The sequence below is a fragment of the Carassius auratus genome, chromosome 18, assembly GCF_003368295.1.
Source record: "Carassius auratus strain Wakin chromosome 18, ASM336829v1, whole genome shotgun sequence".
NCBI classification, from domain to species: domain Eukaryota; kingdom Metazoa; phylum Chordata; class Actinopteri; order Cypriniformes; family Cyprinidae; genus Carassius; species Carassius auratus.
This window is the reverse complement of record NC_039260.1, coordinates 4,261,576-4,281,428: the sequence shown is the minus strand read 5'-3', so window position 1 is coordinate 4,281,428 and position 19,853 is coordinate 4,261,576. Positions and strand designations below refer to the sequence as shown.

Here is a 19,853-nt window from a genome sequence, read left to right as displayed (position 1 = left end):
TGTTAAATAAACTAAGAAATGACCGCCTCTAATGTCAGTGTAAATTATTGACTAGTGCAAGGCGAGTAACAGTACAGAATACCGGATTTTAAGGCTGATACTCATAATCTGGTCCACAGAATAACATCACTCTAATGATAATTTGAAAAGCATCATGACACAAGCTGTCTGCAAACCCGCCCTAGTGGAAAAATAAAGAAAACAAATGCCTTTCTTAGATTACATTAAAACTGAACTCATAACACTCTAATGGCAATGTGGTATGCACATGAATTCGTCATATACCACGATGGTCACAAAAATATTGTAACTATTGTAATAACAGACAATATGATTTACAATGAACCAGCAAGACAGTCTGGAGAAACATACCAAACATAGATCATAAATGTGCATACTCTCTCTTACATAAACACAATTAGCATCTTCATATTTCAGATAATGCTGTACATTCAAAGGATTTTAAAAATAATATCTCTAGTGCCAAGTCTAATTTCTTCAGGGAAGCCCGAACAAAATAAAAAAAAATAAAAACAAGAAAGTCCATAGTACATTCAGTACTGTTGCTGGCTTTTATTACAATCAGACAGTTTTTTTCATTTGAATGTTTATCTAGAGTCAAGAGCCACCAGGAAAAAGGATAAAGGGGTTGAGGATAGCAGAAATCACTTTCAGCTGCTGTGTTTAGTGATGGCTGGTGACGGGACATTGGGTCCAGCTCTCAGATGCCCTCTGCTGCCTGGCTCAATATAACCGCTTCTCATAACTGCAGAGGAAAGCAAAACAACACAACCTTAATAAATGCAGTTACATTGATTATATTATTAAATTAAAGGTTTTTAAAAACATGTCAGCATAACTAACTAAAGGAACAGTTAGCCCAAAAATTTTAATAAAAAAGCAGCATGGAAGTATCATACAAGTGCCTTTCAGCAAGGAACAGACTACAATTTAAGACGTTACTCAGTCTCAAATATAAATTGTGCATCCACATATTGAAACATGCATTCTGTCATTGGTTATGAGATGCATGAGAAACAATGGCTTTAAGGATTTCATCGATTTAGGTTCCAGTCTGTTCTTCACACAAAGCTCAGAAGATATGAAACAGAGTGCCAAGTCATATGGAATATTTTTATGATGCACTACTGTTCAAAAGTTTGAGGTCAGTATTATATGTATATACTATGATCGAATACTACGAATACTACTATTATTATCTCAGTGTCAACATCATGTGTATACAGAAAAATAAAATTATAATTTTATTCAGCAAGGATGGATAAAATTCACACATTTATTCTATTTCAAATAAATGCTGTTCTTTTGAACTTTTATTAAACATATAATGCAGAACCACAACCCAGTTTATCATTAATAATAATATTTTTATCTTAAACAGAAAACCATCATATTAGAATGATTTTTGAAAGATCATGTGACATATTTAAAATATATTAAAATATGAAGCTGTTATTTTAAAACTTAAATACAATTTCACAAAATTACTGTTTTTACTGATCAAATAAATGCATTGTCTTGGTTAGCATAAGACACTTCCTAAAATTAAAAAATCCTACTGACCCCAGCTTTTGAATGTTAGTGTACTTTGGTCTTTTTCGGTCCTTTCACCATATGCATTATGTATGTTAAGTACATATTACGAAGTATTTTAAAAAGCTCTCATGACAGAACTCTCATTTTTGGTTAAACTATTTTTAAAAAATAAATATTTTCTTTCAAGAAAATCTCCTTTTTAAAAACCAGACTCTGATAGTATTACGAGTACACAACTGCAGCACTGGGTTAGTGGACACTAGGTTTGTCTACATGATATGACAGTAAGGAAATGAAAATAGTCTCAATGCCCACTAAAGAGCCCAGACTTTAATGCTGTTTACAACACAATCCCCTCCACCAGAACTTAACGCTATTATAAAAGACATGAGACGCTAGCATACTTACATGGCACAAAAGAATATCTATGACAGCGTAAGAGAAAGGAAGAGAAGACATTTTCACATGTAAACTCTTCTATGACAATGTAAGAAAAGATGGACTGTGGGTCTCTGAGAGAAACTTAAAAAAGGGGATTGCTAAAAGTTTAGTTTATGTGAACCACAAGACTTCTAATGATGTGAAATGTGTTCACAGCCATTTTTTGAGGGTATGTGTTGTGAGGAAAGAAACACGATGTTAGTGAAAGTGGGTGGGGTTAAATTAGTGGGCGGAGACTTACGAATGCAGTCCATGAACTCCGCCCTCAACCTGAGCAGATATCGTCCTCTTCTCAAACTTCAGCTCTCCAGAGTACATCATCGATCTATATGTAACACAGGTGAGACTTACACAGATGAAGGTAAAAACGGTTTCTGATATCAGTGAGCGAGGAGCGGAGAATGCTGAACCCGCTCACATACTCTGGTTTGAAACTAAATATTGTCGAAGCGTTAGTACAACTAAAGATACACAGTGAACCATGATTCACTAATATCTACTGCTAGATCAATGTAGGAAAGGAAAGGCAATATTCTTTCTGGTCACACTTTATTTTAAGGTCCAAATCTCACTATTAACTAACAATTAACTATGACTTTTCTCAATAAACTCCTAATTTGCTGCTTATTATTAGCTTATAAGTTAGTTGTTAAGTTATAAGCACTAAAAAACAGTGCTTATAAAATATGTTAATAATAGGCATGCTAATAAGCAACTAGTTATTAGTGAGAATTGGACACTATACTAAAGTGTTACCTTCTTTTTCTAGAAAGAATTATTGAACAAAAAATTTTAGTGTAGAATGAGTATAATTATTTTATTTTTTTCCGTAAGAAAAAAGTGCTGGCCAATAGTTTGGAATAATTAAGACATTTTAATTTTGGGGGAAATAAGTCTACTAAATACACTCACTAAGAGTAAAAATATTAATAATGTGAAAAATTATTCGAAAAATAATTTTCCTTTAAATATATATATATATATATATATATATATATATATATATATATATATATATATATATCAAAAGTGCAATTTCATTTAGATTTCATGAGGTCTTTTGTCAAGCTCTTCAGATGTCTATAAAAGAAAACGACACACTTACCGCAGAATGGACAAGCTCTTTGCACCGATATCCTGGCAGCCATGCTGAATTCCAGCAATGAGGTAAGGAACAAATTTGTGTATAGAGCCTTTATCCTGAACTGAGCCAGAGACTCCCTGAGCCACCTTCACTTTATCACCTTCACTGAAAAACACACACGGATACACACAATCCATTATGTCCTGCATACAAAATACATTTTTTTATTGCCATTCCTGCATATATTTTATTGTTTTAACCTTGTTTTGGAAATAAGACTGTAAAAATATAAAATTAGAATTATTGCTAGAAACTATAAAATTAGTGAAGAGCATATGTGAGATGAATACACCCAATGTTGTCTTTATGTACTGTATGTACACAAGGTCACCTGAGTTTAAGAGTGTTTACCTAAAGTAACGTTTCTGACTGCTGTTGTTTTTCTCCATGGCGTCCAAAGAGCCCATGCCACGGTACTTTTTCAGTCGTACGCCATCTGAGAAAAAATACTCACCGGGGGCTTCTGTGGTTGCTGCTAACAATGACCCCATCATCACTGAAACAAAGCAGGCGGAGGGAAGGGCACATTCAGGCAAAGACAGTAAAATGTAGGCAAATAAATCCCAGCTATTAATAACAATGATCGTTCATGCAAATCACCCAGAAAACACACACACCTGTGGAAGCTCCCAGTGCAAGGGCTTTGACAACGTGCCCAACCGTCTGGATGCCACCGTCTGCAATGACCGGAACCCCAAAACGCCGGGCGTATTCAGCCACCTTATACACAGATGTGCCCTGCGGTCTCCCACACGCCATCACTTTATGATATACACACAACATGTACACATATTTATATTGCTTTATAACATCTAATAAAAGGTTTCCTGTTCTTAAAAATAAAATGATTTTTTTTTAAACTCTAAAATACAACTTTTGTCATTTTTAGACATGAATAAAGGTACTATTTATCATTTTACTATTTATACACCTTCACATTGCTATATAAGTAATTCTTATAAAATAAATCATAAAATAAAAGTAAAATAAAATAATCCCAAATGTCCTAAAATAATTTTTAAATCCATTTATTTTTTGTCATAATTATAAGAATAATTTTCCTTTTAAATATGTCTACATAAACACATTTACTATTTCTAGTAAATTAATTTTACGTTGTAATTAAAATTAAAGAAATATAATAGTATTTAAAATGATAATTGTTATCCCCAAAATTTTTGCTGTAAAAAAATGAATGAATAAAACATAAAATGAAAATAATTGCTGAAACCCAATCCCAAAAATCTCAAAAAAAAAAAAAAAAAAAAAATTCCCAGAAGTGAATTAAGAAACCATTTTTCCTTTAAAATGTGCCCTTAAAGTTGTTTTACATTTAGTTAATTTTGGGAAATTTCCACAGCAAGTTTTTCCTCCAAATTCAGCCAAAAAAAGCTCACACATACCCTCCTGTGTGATGCAGATGGATCCACAGCCCATGCCCACTCGTAAAGCATCAACACCAGCATCTATAAGATTCTTTGCTTGAGCAGCAGTCACCACTGTATACAAGAGAAGGAGAATAAAACACAAAGAATATGCTATTACTCGATTTAAGTATGGAAAACAACTGTAGATACATGCATCTTAAATATGTCTATTATCACTCTATCCTCACGTTATACAGAAAATAACCCATAAAGGACAAAAAAGCCTCACCATTTCCTCCCACCACTTGTAGATCTGGATATTTCTGTTTGATGTAGTTGATCATACTGATCTGAAACACTGAGTTCCCCTGAGAAGAGTCCTGAGACAGAATAACAGAATAAAATATCACTTATCATGTAGGCTTAAGAGCTAAAAGGAACAACATTTAATGTATACTGTGATTTTGGTCCCTAGTTTTGCAATCTGAGACCAACTTTGAAAATTGTAAAAGACTTATTTTATTTCATGCAATGTTATTTTAAATGTGTGTGTGTCACACAAGGAATGAATGGTTGATGCAGTTCTGTTCTGCAGTCTGTTGGATTAAAGATGTAGCCTAAATGTGTAACAGTATGTTTTGATTACATCTTTGCACATAAATTAATTTAACTGTCATTTGCAAGCAATGACATCCTGCTTTGTATTTGACAACTAAAACAAGAAACAAGAAACACATGTTGTAATTAAGTTTGACCTACAAAATGATTTGACAAACACAAAATCTAAACATCATAGACTGGTCACTTGACTTGCCAATACTAAGAAATATTTCTATATCTCTCGGTGAGAGATGGAGAGGGGAGAAGGTGTACTGATGACATAGAAATGAACAATGTATTTAGACAGTTTTATGTTGCATTGTATTCATATGAAGGTAACTCATACAGTCTAATAGACAGCTCTCTTTTTGTGTGTGTGTGTGTGTGTGTGTGTGTGTGTGTGTGTGTGTGTTCCCAAGTATACTAGACAGCATGATTTATTAGAATCCACTTTTTCTTTGACAGAAGTTAAATCTGCTATTTCTTCTCTATAACCAGGGAAACCTCAGGCCATGATGGTTTTCCTGCTGAACTATTTCAGATATTGCATGGCAAGCTTGGCGGTTACATTTTGAGGGCCTTTTCTAAAGTATTAGAAGAATCCTCTGTTTCTGATGTTATTTCACTTATTGTTAAAAAAAGGGAAAACCCCTGAACATTGTGGCTCGTACAGGTCCATAAGCTTATTAAATGCTGATGTAAATATATTGATTTGATCTTCACTGTGGAACACGTCAAGGTTGCCCACTCTCACCCTTATTGTTTGTTATTGCTATAGAGCCTTTAGCAATATATGTATGACAGAATGAAAAAAAAAACTCATGGTGTCTATTTGGGAGGAAACAAACAAAAAAATAATGCTTTATGCAGACAATGTCATTGTCGCTCTTAGACAGCCTGATTATGTAATGTGATTATTTGGCATTTTGCCTCCTCCTTTATAGGAACATAAAGACATTATTCATCCTTTGTTGATGCTGGTATAAGTTGGACATGGTTGTTTTTGTTTTCCTCGATTATTATTGGTGATGAATATTTTGCATATTTTAATTTTTTTTTATATGTTTTTGTTATTTTTGTTTTTATTATTGTTGTTACCATTATTATTTTGGCTTTTCTGTTGTGCTCTTGCTTTGTTATGTTTTGTGCGATACCCACTGGTTGCTGTTCAATGAATAACGGTAATAGAAAAATATGTTATTTTAAATTGCAATATTATTCCATAATTTTACTGTACTGTATATATTGCATTTTTGATCAGATAAATGGCACCGAGCCTGGTGACGGCCCAGAGCATGACATCTTCTTCTTATTTATTTTTGCAGGATTATTTTGCATGCCAGCTTTCAGAATTTTATTGCCACCCTTCCCTCAAACACCTGCCGATATTTTACAAGTCAATCATCTTGATTTTCTGGTTTCCCCTTTAAGGGCGTTTCATACTTGCTTTGTTATAGGCCTCCCAGCAGTTCACAAACATTTTACTTAAATACAAACTCTCCAAATCTGGCCTCCATATAGCAAACTAAACAGTGACAATCTCAGAAAATGATCAGAATATGGTTTACTCGTAGCATACACTGTGAGCACAAAGCATCGCAGGTACACTTTTATTTTCATGTTTGTTTAATTCAAATGACCTTTGTTTGGGCCAATACAGTTTACCACTGAAAATCTGAAGCGTCTAAACATACTAATGCTGTATTACACTTCCTGACCCATGGAACAAAGAAATAAAATGGAAATGCTATTTTTAGCTTGGCAGATGTTTGACTGTAAACAAAGTCTCCATTACATGTTTTCTGCAGGTGTATGATTATAGAGAGGGACATTTGACATTTGAGACATTTGTCTCTGCTTGCTGATGCAGTTTTTTGTTGTTGTTGTTTTTTGCTTAAAAGAATGGCTCACCCGAAAATAAAAATTGGCCATCCAAGCTGTAGATGGGTTGTTTCTTTTACAGAACAGATTTGGAGAAATTGTAAATCACTTGCTCACCAATGGATGCTCTGCAGTGAATGGGTATCAGTGAATCCGAACGAGATTCCAAACAGCTGATAAAATCATCACAATAATCCACACAACTCCAGTCCATGAAACTCTTGTCAAGTGAAAAACCAAATCTATCATTAAGATGTTTTTAACTTCAAACCATTGCCTCCAGCACTCAAAGGACTGCTAGTTGTCTACTAATAGTATTGCTTTCTCCAGTGACCCATACTGATTTCAAGGGGATTTCTTGTGGATTATTGTATAAATTGTTTGGACTCCCATTCTGACGGCACCCATTTACTGCAGAGGATCCAATGGAGAGTATGTAATTCTAAATTTCTGTTCTGATGAAGAAACAAACTCATCAAGTGTTTCTGATTAAATGTGCACATCTATCCCTGGTGTTGACATGTTTGCATCTTGGCAGAACAAATTATTGAATTTTGCAAGAGAAATTCTGAGTTCTGTTGTTTTGGTCCGGATTTAAGTTTCAGTGGAATGCAGCAAACGTGATGCAAAACGCTAGAACTCCAGAAACAGGACTGTGTTCTGCTAAAGTTTAATGTCATTCTGTTCTCCTCAGGACTCACCAGAACTACCACGTCCACTCCTGCCTGCATGAGCAGGTCTAGCCGATACTTGTCGTCCTCTTGGGTGCCGATGGCAGCACCACACAGCAGCTGTTTGTGAGAGTCTTTGGAGGCCAGTGGATAGTCTCTGTTCTTCTTCAGATCAGTACGAGCTATTATAGTTACAAGCTCATCGCTGTCATTCACTATAGGCAGTTTACCTGAGAGAGAATAACAGGAATGTGATCAGCAAATTTTTGCTAAACGTCACAACACAAACAAAACTGAAATTGAGACTCATACCTTTTTTACTGCGCTGTAAGATGTCATTAGCCTCTTTTAACGTTACACCTGCTGGAGCAACCACTAAATCTTCTCGTTTTGTCATTGCCTGAAAGATTTAAGAAATTTCTGAAACTCTGCATGTTAGTAGCTTTAATGACTATTATGAGTGTTTAAGGACAAAAAAAAATTTAATCGTTTATTTTCTTAATAAAAGCAACTGGTTTTATTGTAAATGATTCACCAGTGATCAATGTTTTTATTTTATTTTATTAAAACATATTTAAAATAAATTGTTTTTATATTCTTTTATATACCTTTTTCAAATGTTTGTGGTCCTAATGTTTTTGAAAGAAGCCCCATATGCTCATCAAGGCTGCATTTATTTTATCAAAATTACACTAAAAACAGTAATATTACGAAATATTATTACAATTAAAAAAAACTATTTTCTATTAACATATTTTAAAATGTAATTTATTCCTGTGATGGTAAAGCTGAATTTTCAGTAGTCATTACTACAGTCTTCAGTGTCACATGATCCAATTTGGTACTCGAAACTATTATTAGTTGTGCTACAGAATAATCAGTTCCACTCAAATTGACACTTTCTAGAGGTTAAATGAATAATTAGATTGTGAAACCTCACTCGAACTGGAACCAAATTTCAAGTTATTAAAAAATTTAATTAGAATTCAGAAAATTCAAATCACAAACCTCCTCCAGTGGTCTGTTGTAATCTTTCTCTGACAGGAAGTCAATGTCTCGTGATGTAATGATGCCCACCAGCTTGCTGCCCATCTTGCCGGTTTCTGTAACTGGGATGCCGGAGAAACCGTGCCGTACCTTTGCTTCAAACACATCACCAACCGTGTGCCGTGGACTCATCACTACAGGGTCCGTAATGAAGCCCTGCTCAAATTTCTGCCAATATGACAGATACAAAAAACATTTTAATTAGTGGTAGTTCACATTATACTGGAACTATATCTGGAATCTACAGTTTACAGTTAATACAAGTTTCGCTCATGTGACTGACCTTGACTTTCCGGACCTCATTGGCCTGGAACTCAGGTGTGCAGTTGTGATGAATGATTCCTATTCCGCCCATGAGCTACGGGAAAAACCAGTGGATGAAATGGAAAAGTAATTAGGATTCAGTACAAGTGCTGATTTATAATGTTTCTCTGACTGTTACTTACAGCCATAGCGACGGCCATGGAGGACTCTGTGACTGTGTCCATGGGAGAGGAAATAAGTGGCGTCTTCAGGGTTATCTTGCGGGTCAGGGCAGATGTCAAATCCTACGACAAATTGTTAGGTGAAATAAAGCTAAAGTAAAGTAAAATAAAATCTAATTGTGACCCTGGACCAAAAAAACAGTCTTAAGTAGCACAGGTATATTTGAAGCAATAGCCAAGAATACATTGTGTGGGTCAAAATGATAGATTTTTCTTTTATGCCAAAAATCATTAGGATGTTATGTAAAGATTATGTTCCTTGAAGATATGTTGTAGATTTCCTACTGTAAATAAAAAATATGCATTCCTAAGCTCTTCATTTGGACAACTTCAAAGGCGATTTTCTCAATATTTCGATTTTTTTGCACCCTCAGATTCCAGATTTTCAAATAGTTGTATCTCTGCCAAATATTGTCCTAATAAACCATACATCAATGGAAAGCTGAAACATAAATTAAAAAAAATTATAACAATAAAGTATGTAAATAAAATATGAATGAATTAGTGCTTGCAAAATAAATGTTTTTGTTTGCATAATATACTGTATGTGTGTTTATTGAGTATACTCTAAGTTTATATAAACACACACATGCGTGTATTATGATTTTGAGCTCACATATTATGTACGGTAAACAAAAACTTATTTTGAATGCAATTAATCATTTGACAGCACTATAATAAATACTATAATTCGAATCCACTGTGAGACACCAATGTGTCCCTGAGCAAGACACTTAACCCCTAGTTGCTCCAGTGCGTGCAACCTCTGACATATATAGCAATTGTAAGTCCCTTTGGATAAAAGCGTCAGCTAAATGAATAAATGTAAATGTAAATTACATAACACTGACTCAGTCACACAAGTTGACTTAAAATGTAGACACGGTCACATCTTATTTTTCTTTTCTCTCTCTCTAACACCTGTGTCCCATCATTAACCGCAGCTCAGTGTAATCTCAGAAGTGCTCAAAGAAAACACAAACAGTGTTGTGTATCTGAGTTTACATCAGCAGGAAACCAACCTGCCTGCCCCACTGGAAAAAAAAATCATTTAAAACAGACTCCTAGACAACCCTAAACCAAAACATATATGAGATTTTCAACAAAATAAGTTGAAATAGTACCCTTTAAGTTAAACTGATTCCCTGTTTAGAAAAATCATTGGCTTATGATCTATTTTAGGAATGAATATTTGCTCCATCTTTAATTAAAAATGTGTTTAAAGTTATGGTTCCAGGGGGACTGATATTCATGTCATCCTGGTCCCTCTCTCTCTCTCTCTCTCTCTCACACACACACACATACACACACACCTGAGCTTCACTGCTTGTGACAACATGCCCAGAACACCAGGGACTGTGTGGATGCTAACACAGCCATATTAGCCTCTTATCAAACACTTTCCTTTGCAGATCTTCCACCTCACTGATAGTTAAAGAGCTCCTGTTCCAACAACTTAGCATCTGAGTTGAGTCATGTGATCAAAAATGATCCTCTGCACTAAAACCGTTTACTGATATACAAGAGCTTCTGAGGTCAGTTCCACCCATTTGTTGATAACCTCTGATAAATGCGGATGGTACTCACCACTTCATCGGATGTGAAGTCAATGAAGCCAGGCAGTATGAGGAAATCACTGAATGAGGAAGGACAGGTGGCAGAGATCAGCAATTTATGAATCAGAACATTATCAAAATTACAAAATGCTTAAACACAAAATCAAATCAGTGTCAAAAAAGGAAAGCCACTCTAAAACAAGCATAAAACAAACTAAGGTTGATTCAGAATTTTGGGGTATTATTATGACTAGTTTATGCAAACATGACAGCAATGTATGCACTGATACTAAACACTACCATTTATTTAGTGAGGATGCATTACATTACAGTCGACTGATTATTTTAATGCAGTGCATGAGTAAATGAATATGCGTATTTGCCTGTAGCATTAATACTTTAAGAAGCCACAAATGATAAACTTGCATGTATACAGTATGTCTCTGGTCCTGTCAAGAGGAGTTATATAATCTACTTAGGATGTGGCATCCTGAGACATCCTGTTAATGTTCTTAACACAGTCACCAATGAGCCTCTAATGCAGCAGTACTACAAAAGTGTGTGCAAATAAAAAATATGAGATTTAGGTTTAGTCACTTTATATTTGAATGCCTCCTTGCTGAGTAAAAGTATGAAATAAATCTGACCCTGAACTTAAAGTGGTACCCAAAACTTGATATACGAAAGCATGTTATCAGTGTTGTTAGAATTTAACTTGACGTAAAAGCACAGTAATTGTTTCAGGGCTACAAATAGAAAGTGTTGAATGATATCCCTCACTTTAAAGCACGATAATGTTTTGATACAGGACAAATGGGAACGGTTTTGTCTGTCTTAGGAGGATGTGTGAGAAGGCACTGTTCAGTGTCCCGTCCCATGTGGCCTAACGCTTATAAAACCTACATTATACAAGATTAAACACTCCAGCCAGCATGACAAAAATAGACGCAGAGACCACTGCTCTGATAACAAGTTTTCATATTGCTGGGAAAGCATAAACACGTTATATTCGCACACAAACACAAGCTCATTTAATGCACTGGTGCAAAACATACTATGTTCATTAAACAATCTGCATTTCTAATTGATACTAAAGCGCGTGTTGAGCAAGCAGGGACAAAAGGGACCGCACATGCACTCTGGTTTTGCATTGTCTCATAAACACGGGCTGCATGTGCTGGGACTGAGCACTTGAGCTCCCCGTTGCTATGGAGATGCACGAGGGTTGCCATGGAGCTGAGAGCCATCTCACTGACAGGTGTCCAGAAAGATGTCTACCCAGAGTGCATGTGTGTGCCAGGGTGAAGATACACACGATAGGTCCTGCACTGACATTGTGCTGTCCATGTCAGTCTATACGGACAAGACAGGGCATCTAGAAAAGGTTTTTGTGCACATGATCCCTGACTTACTTGTATGTGAGACCATCACCAATTGCAAAGAGCTGCTGGGCAGTGAGTCCATCCTCTGGAACGTACCCAGTTCCACCGCTGATAAGGTAATCAGCCATGCTACAAACATACAAAAGAGAGTTTGTAACACGAAATTAGGTTTTAACTTCAAACATCCACAGACAAAATGTACTGTATGCCAGTGCATACAAACAATGTTGTACCTATAAATTATGCAACATCTTTAAAACACCTTTTCAGAGAGGTATTGATTTGACTTTGCATGTTATAGTGATGCAACAGTGTCCTGCTGTGGAATATATTTCACAGTATATAAATAAATAAATACATAAATAAATAAAGGCGTCTGCTAAATACATAAAATAAGAAAATTTAAATACATGAACAATGCCTACTGATAGTAAGGCGAGATAAACAAAAAAAATGCAAATAAATTCAAAACGACAATTTTCTGTGCAGATAACTTGATGCTCATTCTTCAACGTTTATAATCGCGTTAAATATAAAAGAACAAAAACAAAGAGGAATACACTTACAGTTTCGAGTTACTTTCTCTTTCGGATCGGTGTTATGAACACACTTCCTTCTGCTGAATATTCACCCTCACGCACAGTATCTCACATGATGACGGCTGTATTAAAGTGCATTAGAGATCATTGCGGGATCAGCAGTTTCTCATCCCGTACAGCAGCGTTCTGAGGAGGCTGAGGCTGCTCTGATGGAGGGTCTCATGGAGAGACCGTCAACCGTGTGAACTGAAGTCACATGATGCCCGCTCAGTTTAACGCTTAGAAAGGGAACAGGAAAGGTTGAGCTAAACACTCCCCAAACCTGTTTTTGCACGTTTTCTGGAAGTCAAAATACTTTTTTTATATATACATCTCTGGATTTACATAAGCCACTCTTATGTTGAAACGATATAATGCATAAAATGTTCGAAAATGCATAAAATGTTCGTAAAGTTCGAGATTTCACAGATAAATCGAGTTAGACTCTGAGTAAACGAATTGTTATTTTGCTTCGAATCTTTTTGCGATGATTCGATTGAACCGATTCACAATACCCATCTGAAAAATGCGTTCTCGACTCGAGACTCATTAAACATGTTTTATTGGAACTTTTTATGAGCTGAATCTTGCCTGAAACGCGTCTAATTGGGACACATTATAATACAATTTTATTAAATATTCAAAAAAATATTATAAATATTTATAAACTAAACCTGAACACCTGTAATAAATGCAGGATGTCCACACACTTATTATTTCTTTCTTTCTTTCTTTTATTTGAAGTGAAACCTGTGTTGTGTTTTAATTTACTTTGTTAAAGGATGCAATATATTTTGTTGAGATGTACTAGGTTATTGTCTTATTATTTGATCTTATTTTGGTTATTTTCATTCATACATTTACTATATTAAGGCTGTTTTGCAGGCAGATTTATTTATGTATTTATTTATACATTTAAAAAGAACAAACAAGTTGATATTTAATACAAAAATGTCAAAAATATTATAAAGGCCAGTTTGTTTCAGGCCAGATCTTCAGAGGGTTATATTTTCTGAGCATAAAACTTTTTTTTGTATTTAAAAACTTAGTGGACTTCAATGGTTTGTATCATTTATTGCAAATTGCTAAATCATTCATTGATTAATGAAGTCTTGATTATAACATGGAATTTGTAATGCATTTTGCACTAAAATTGCACTGCATTTAACTGCACATACATTCAATAAAATCCCTTCAAACATTAAAGCCTTGTTTAACATATAGGCAGCATCTAACATCCAGATGACTCTAAGTGGTTATGCATTATGCCATCAGCTGAATCTATTCCTGATAGACATTTAATCTTTCCCTCTCAACATACACAGACATGCTATTCTTTCCTAGTGGGATTTATACTCTAAACTGCAGATTACACCTAAAGAATGTCCTATCAAATTAATCCTTCATTAATGTTCTCTTCTCATCTATCAAGAGAGCTGACACTAATAGGAAAGATAAAAGATTTGGTAGAAAAATGACAAAGCCCCTCTAGATTTTAGTTGTTTTAAAGCAACGAGCTTCATGACACATTTTGCAGAGATTATTTCAGATGCTGCACAACACAGACGATGTGCAAGGAGCTTTGAAAAGCATGCAGACCCACTACAGATTGATGGGCATTAGATTCTCAGAGTCACATGGGCCTTAAACTAAGCTGAAGCTCTGCATTTCTGGGGCAGGTGGGGAGACCGTTGCTTGACCCTTAGAAAAGCACCTGTGTTGCAGGTATTGGTGTCATAGCAGGGATAAGGTAATAAGCTATGATGCCAGAACCCTCTGAAAACTCACTGGGTTTCTGAAAAGGTGTATTGTTTGAGTCATTGAGTCAAAACAACATCACAGGCTTTTGCTGTGGACATTCCAAATTGTTATTTAGGAAGGAGATTCCTAAATAAGATTGATGCTTACACAGTGGACCCAAAAAGTATTTGGACACTTATGCATAAATTTCACCATGTTAGGTAACAAACTATCAAACAAAGATTTAGTATCATTTATCTTATGCAATAGTTGTCAAACAAAGATGGAATAAAGTTATTATAATCTATGCAGCAAAGCACTTTGTCATGACTAACAGTCATTTAATTCATTGCTATGAATTCATTCTTTTAAAGTAGTTAAATGTTGATTAAATTATTAAATAAAATGCTTATTTGTTTATAAATATATCATTATGCTGATTCTGTATATAATACATTACTGTCTTCACATGTTTTGACTGGACAAAACAGAGGTCAACACAGACACAACAGAGCTGCCCTCTCTTTCTTCTCTCCCATTCACTCACAGCTGTTATTTTTCTATTATTCCATCTACATTTTCAACACAAGGATTAAAATATAAAGATATGACTCATATACACACACAAAAGCGGAACAAAATCAACGTGAGTTATTTCCAAAACAGCATTAATTATTAATGGGTCAAAATACATTATTAATCATAATTATTTAGTTGGTCATCAAGTCATCATTGTTTCTACATTTGTATATAACATTTTTATTGTACAAATATATAATTCAATGAAATAATAATATTCCATATGTTTATTTATTTATTTGTCAATATTTTTACCAAAATTGTTGTCTGCAACAAACATAATATGAAAATATATGTGACCCTGGACCACAAAACCAGTCACAAGTGTCAATTTGATAAGCTTTCCAGATTTCTAGTATAGGAAAATATTTGGCTGAAATACAACAATTTGAAAAACTGGGATCTGAGGGTGCGAAAAAATCTAGGTACTGAGAAAATCACCTTTAGTTGTCCAAGTTGTCCAAATGAAGTTCTTAGCAATGCATATTACTAACCAAAAATTACGTTTTGACATATTTATGGTAGTAAATTTACAAAAAATCTTCATGGAACATGAGCTTTACTTAATATCCTAAAGATTTTTGGCACAAAAAAAAAAAATCCATATTTTGTATATTTGTATATATTTGCATACATAATGTAGATTTGTGTGTTTATATGTCCCTCCTTATTGAATGCGATCAAGAATAATGTACAGTGTCTTAGAATGGTAAAATCAGATACTTGAGAAAAAGAAACCAAGACCTGCTCATTCAGTCATTCTTAACGAGTAGACCTAAACTTTGTTCTCACCTCTCTGGTTCATATCCCGCCTGTATTCGGGTGGCACTGTAGCGCTGGGCAGCCGTCTCGTGCCCATGCCCGTGTAGTGTATTATGGGTAAACAGGCCATGAAAGTGATGATCTGAGTCTCGTAAAGACATCCGTGGCCTGGCCGGATCCATGTCCCCCACAATACGCCTGTAATCAATTTGGTAGCTGTCCCTGTCCCCATCTGCATAGCGTTCATACCCTTGCCCATCCATATCACCAAAATCCAGTGGGTAGTCCTCCACTGTGGCTCTATTTGAGCCGAACCAACCCCAAAAAGCACCTGATTGTCTCAATCACAGCTGTTTGTTCATACACCAGGTTCTACTTCGTATTCAAACTCTTCCACAAAGTATAAAAGAACACAAAATCAATGAGAGCTGGATATGAAGGTCCTCAGTAAGATTTGTATGCAATTTGCATAAGCTATTAGCATCTTCCAATACACAGAGCAAAGCTGTAGAGTTGTGTGAGTGCAATGCAGGTTATCTGTGGATGAAGTTGAGATTTTAATCAGCAAATGACAGTCCCAAATGTCAAATGTCCAAAATGAGAAGCTTCTAAGATCTGGTTGGATGTCTTTTTCGCAGTCCTACTGATCGACCTGAAAGAAAAACCAGATCACAGGACCTCAGACAGTAGTTAACCGGATGGCAGACAAGCAGAAATTGAATGAGCCTGGTTCTCTCTCTCCCCTGTTTCACTTCAGCTAAGCTCTGTTTCTGACAGAAGCGCGTCACTTTCACAAAGAGGATTGCAGAATTAAGTGTGCATGTGTGTTTGTGTGTGTGCTTTAAAGGGGGGAGGAACTTGTGGTGCATGGTGTTCACTAATGGAGCGAAAGACAAGGGATGGGTTTTACATGCCCCACCTCTTGTTTCTCCAAAGGTACTGTAACATTGCAGTGCACATTTGAGATTGTGTGTGACTATGAAAAGCATGCATTTGTGACAATTAAAATATGTGTTAACAGTATATTTGGAGTGTAATGTTCATTCTTTTGCTTGTGCATGCATTCATACACCTCTGTCACTATGTGTACGCACAGCCTAGAAACCACTTTCTCAAAAACAAAGTCAAATCCCAGGGTGCACTGATGGAGTGTGCTCAACCCTGGAGAGGTTTCAGGTTGGAGCAACAGAAAACGGCTCTTGATGGGCTAATTACACGCAGACGCTCTGGCACAACCGTGGCTTGAACAAACATGCACCATTGTATGTGTGCACAGGTAAACGAGTGTCCTTCCTTACATCAGACACTTGTGTTGACCTATTTATTTTGAGGAAAAGGCAATTAGCTTGTGATTTGAGGTCTGTGGTTTGTGTCTTTCTGCATGTTGTGGGAAGGTTTTGGGAGAGGAGAAAGGGGTTACGGGTACACAAATAGGTGTTTCGTAGGATGTTACGTTGTCAGCAGGTCAGCCAGGTATTCAAATCCCCTTGACGTACAGTATATTTGAGTCTCCCCATCACTAAGCAGTAAGAATTAACAGACTTATGTAAGGAAGGCAATTGTTCCTAAACACTGCCCCCATCTGGCAAACCTCCAACAGAACAGGATGGGGTGTGTATTCAATGGAAATTGGTGAACTGTGTGATCAGAAAACGCCCTGTTGGGGCGTATAATTGCACACACACTGTACATTTGGTCATTTTATAAACAAATAAACATAATTTACGCTTGTTATGTACACTGGGAAAAATATAATTCATTTCGATCAGTACTGTTGCAATATATTTGACACTTTATGTATGTGTCTGTACTTTTTACGCTCAAAAAAATGACTCTTTGGCTGAACATGATTCTATCATGGACAGTGGTTCCACATGTTTGTACCATGTTATTTAGACATGAATAAATCAAGTTATAAGGACTTGTCTACCTTTAGTTGAGTTTACTCAGTTTGCTTAAGTTCATCCTACATGAAATATCTGAGTAGAGATAATATGTTTACATCATGTAGAACCACTGTCCATGCAAGTTTAGCCAAAGTGTTATAAAAACATTAGCAAGTAAGATATAACTTTTCTTTACACATGATGTTAATTGTTTGCAGTTTAAGGATGTTACTATGTATACATCATACACTAGCACTCTCATTAAAGTTGCTTTTTTTAAAATTAAGTATTTTAGACGTTCTTTCAACCAGGTCCTCAACCCAACCACAAGCTCCACACTTCACCACAATGGTAACTCGCACAAAATACACCAATATAAAGTCTTTTAAAATGCCCACATAATAGAGCATTATACATGAAAAAGTCTCCTTATTATCACATTTTATTAAAAACTGCATAAAATAACACTTTATTTCAACATTTTCTCTCCCCATATCCAGTCCTGTGCAAAGCATGATGGGAAGTGTAAAACTTATTTTGAGGGACTTGATTGAAACATGTTCTTTCAAAATGAAAACTTTATGTTAAACCAACGAGAGACAGGTTTAAGTCAGTTTAACATGACACAATCATGTTGAAATGAAAAATAGCCAAAATGGCATTAATTCAACATGAATTGTTCAGGTAAAGTGAACAAAACTAAAAATTCATTTTTTTGAGTGTACAATCATTATTATTTTTAATATTTATTATTAAATGAGGATGAGAAAACAATGAAAGAATTGTCAACTAATTAAAATAAGTTACCGTAATTTGTCAACACATAGGCAAATGCTTTCACTGGTGGTAACCAAGAGAAAAATATGACCTATGTCTAACCCTCGCAGAAACCTGAACACATCATTTAATTTAAATATGAACATGATTTGGCCAATTTATGAGCAGTAGTTATGAGTAGTTAGGACAAATATGATACTTTTATCATACTTATTTCTACTTGTTAATTATATTAGTAAGGATGTTTGGCCCTCACAAGCATACCCAAACCAAACAACCTCATTAACACCAACAAGGAGACAGAGTTGCTAAGGGTCTAATGAATTTGATCATCTCTAAGTGACAGAGTGCTTGTGACAGTTGCAGGGATTGCGGTAGGAAAGCCTCTTATAGGCACTGACTGCAGATTCCCAATGCTGCTGAGAGACTGCAAGTTTACTACACACACTCACACACACACACACACACACAAACAAACTACTAAACATACAGCCTACTGCATTCAGATTAGCTTAATGTCTTTATGAATTAATAAATCTGCTAGAAAGCAAAAGTCGATGTAGGTTTAAATGTATAGGCCTATTATTATATCATTGTTCATCATACACCTCTTCCAATCCAAGCTTGTCATCTTTTCACATTTTCTTTGGTTACATGTGACAGAATCTGCCTTATTAGCTCTTAAGAAATCTGTGAGTGTCTGTGGAAAAATCTATTTGTTGACTAAATATTCTTGTTAAAAATGCAGTGTGATGCAGACGCTCACCTGATGGGATGAGGACATAATCCAGTTTAGTTTGGTCACTGACGTCAAAGTGAAAGTGACTTTGAGAGTATAACTACTATGATGATTTATGTTCTTGTTTTAGAGCATCAGTGTTGGGCAGTAGCGTGTTGCAGACTGTCCAGCTGTTTCCGAGGTTCTTGAGTTGCTCATTTGCACAGTGTAGCTGTAATTTCGTTCACAAACTCCAAAACGGAAAATTTATACTGAAATGATCATTAACTATTCATGTAGCTGTGTCTGAGAAAATCGCAACTTTTTTTGAGTCAGTGCTTTTCAATGAAAAGGTTTGAATCGGTTCGCGATTCTGGCTCTGAATCAAACGATTCAAAGAGTTGTTTGGTGCAAGTTTCACTCCGCGAAATTAACGCGTTAGACAGATATTTATTAAGTTGGAAGCACTGGAAACAAAAATAGTCCTGAACTGAGTAGATATTTACCTACAGTCCATTGAAACAAAACCTTTAAAGCCCTTCTTTACACGTCTTTATTATGTTCGACACCTGCACGTGCAACTTGAGAATGAATCATGAGGTAAGCTGCCTCAGGTAAAACATTCTTCAGTTCTCGAAAACACCTGAGTAACCATGATAGTTATTTATTTGTTTACGTATTT

The 19,853-nt window shown here is 35.5% G+C and overlaps 1 protein-coding gene across 4 annotated transcripts; it reads right to left on the bottom strand.

The window, feature by feature from the left end:
• Positions 1-628: 628 nt before the first annotated feature.
• On the bottom strand, positions 629-19,339 carry LOC113118192 (inosine-5'-monophosphate dehydrogenase 1a). Of its 4 annotated transcripts, XM_026287169.1 has the most exons (17): positions 19,220-19,339; positions 15,821-16,442; positions 12,162-12,260; positions 10,781-10,829; positions 9,155-9,256; positions 8,992-9,066; positions 8,670-8,876; positions 7,974-8,061; positions 7,692-7,891; positions 4,799-4,889; positions 4,546-4,641; positions 3,760-3,903; positions 3,494-3,638; positions 3,104-3,247; positions 2,240-2,323; positions 1,966-1,982; positions 647-766 (listed from the first exon to the last, which is right to left on the bottom strand). In XM_026287169.1, exons 2-17 carry the CDS (start codon positions 16,051-16,053, stop codon positions 672-674), a joined length of 1,869 nt encoding a protein of 622 aa, XP_026142954.1. In that variant the 5' UTR covers positions 16,054-16,442; positions 19,220-19,339; the 3' UTR covers positions 647-671. The 4 variants fall into 4 exon arrangements, with proteins under 4 accessions (XP_026142955.1, XP_026142954.1, XP_026142953.1 ...); XM_026287168.1 differs by lacking the exon at positions 19,220-19,339 and having other exon boundaries at positions 15,821-16,529; XM_026287171.1 differs by lacking the exons at positions 15,821-16,442; positions 19,220-19,339 and adding an exon at positions 12,698-12,997.
• Between the last annotated feature and the right edge of the window lie 514 nt (positions 19,340-19,853).

Excerpts from the sequence above, each read along its gene's own strand:
- LOC113118192 (XM_026287169.1), bottom strand. The coding sequence starts at position 16,053 with ATGGATGGGCAAGGGTATGAACGCTATGCAGATGGGGACAGGGACAGC. Across the intron at positions 7,892-7,973 it reads CTTACAGCGCAGTAAAAAAG|GTAAACTGCCTATAGTGAAT; the intron begins GTATGAGTCTCA and ends ATTCTCTCTCAG. Across the intron at positions 3,639-3,759 it reads TGCACTGGGAGCTTCCACAG|TGATGATGGGGTCATTGTTA; the intron begins GTGTGTGTGTTT and ends GCTTTGTTTCAG.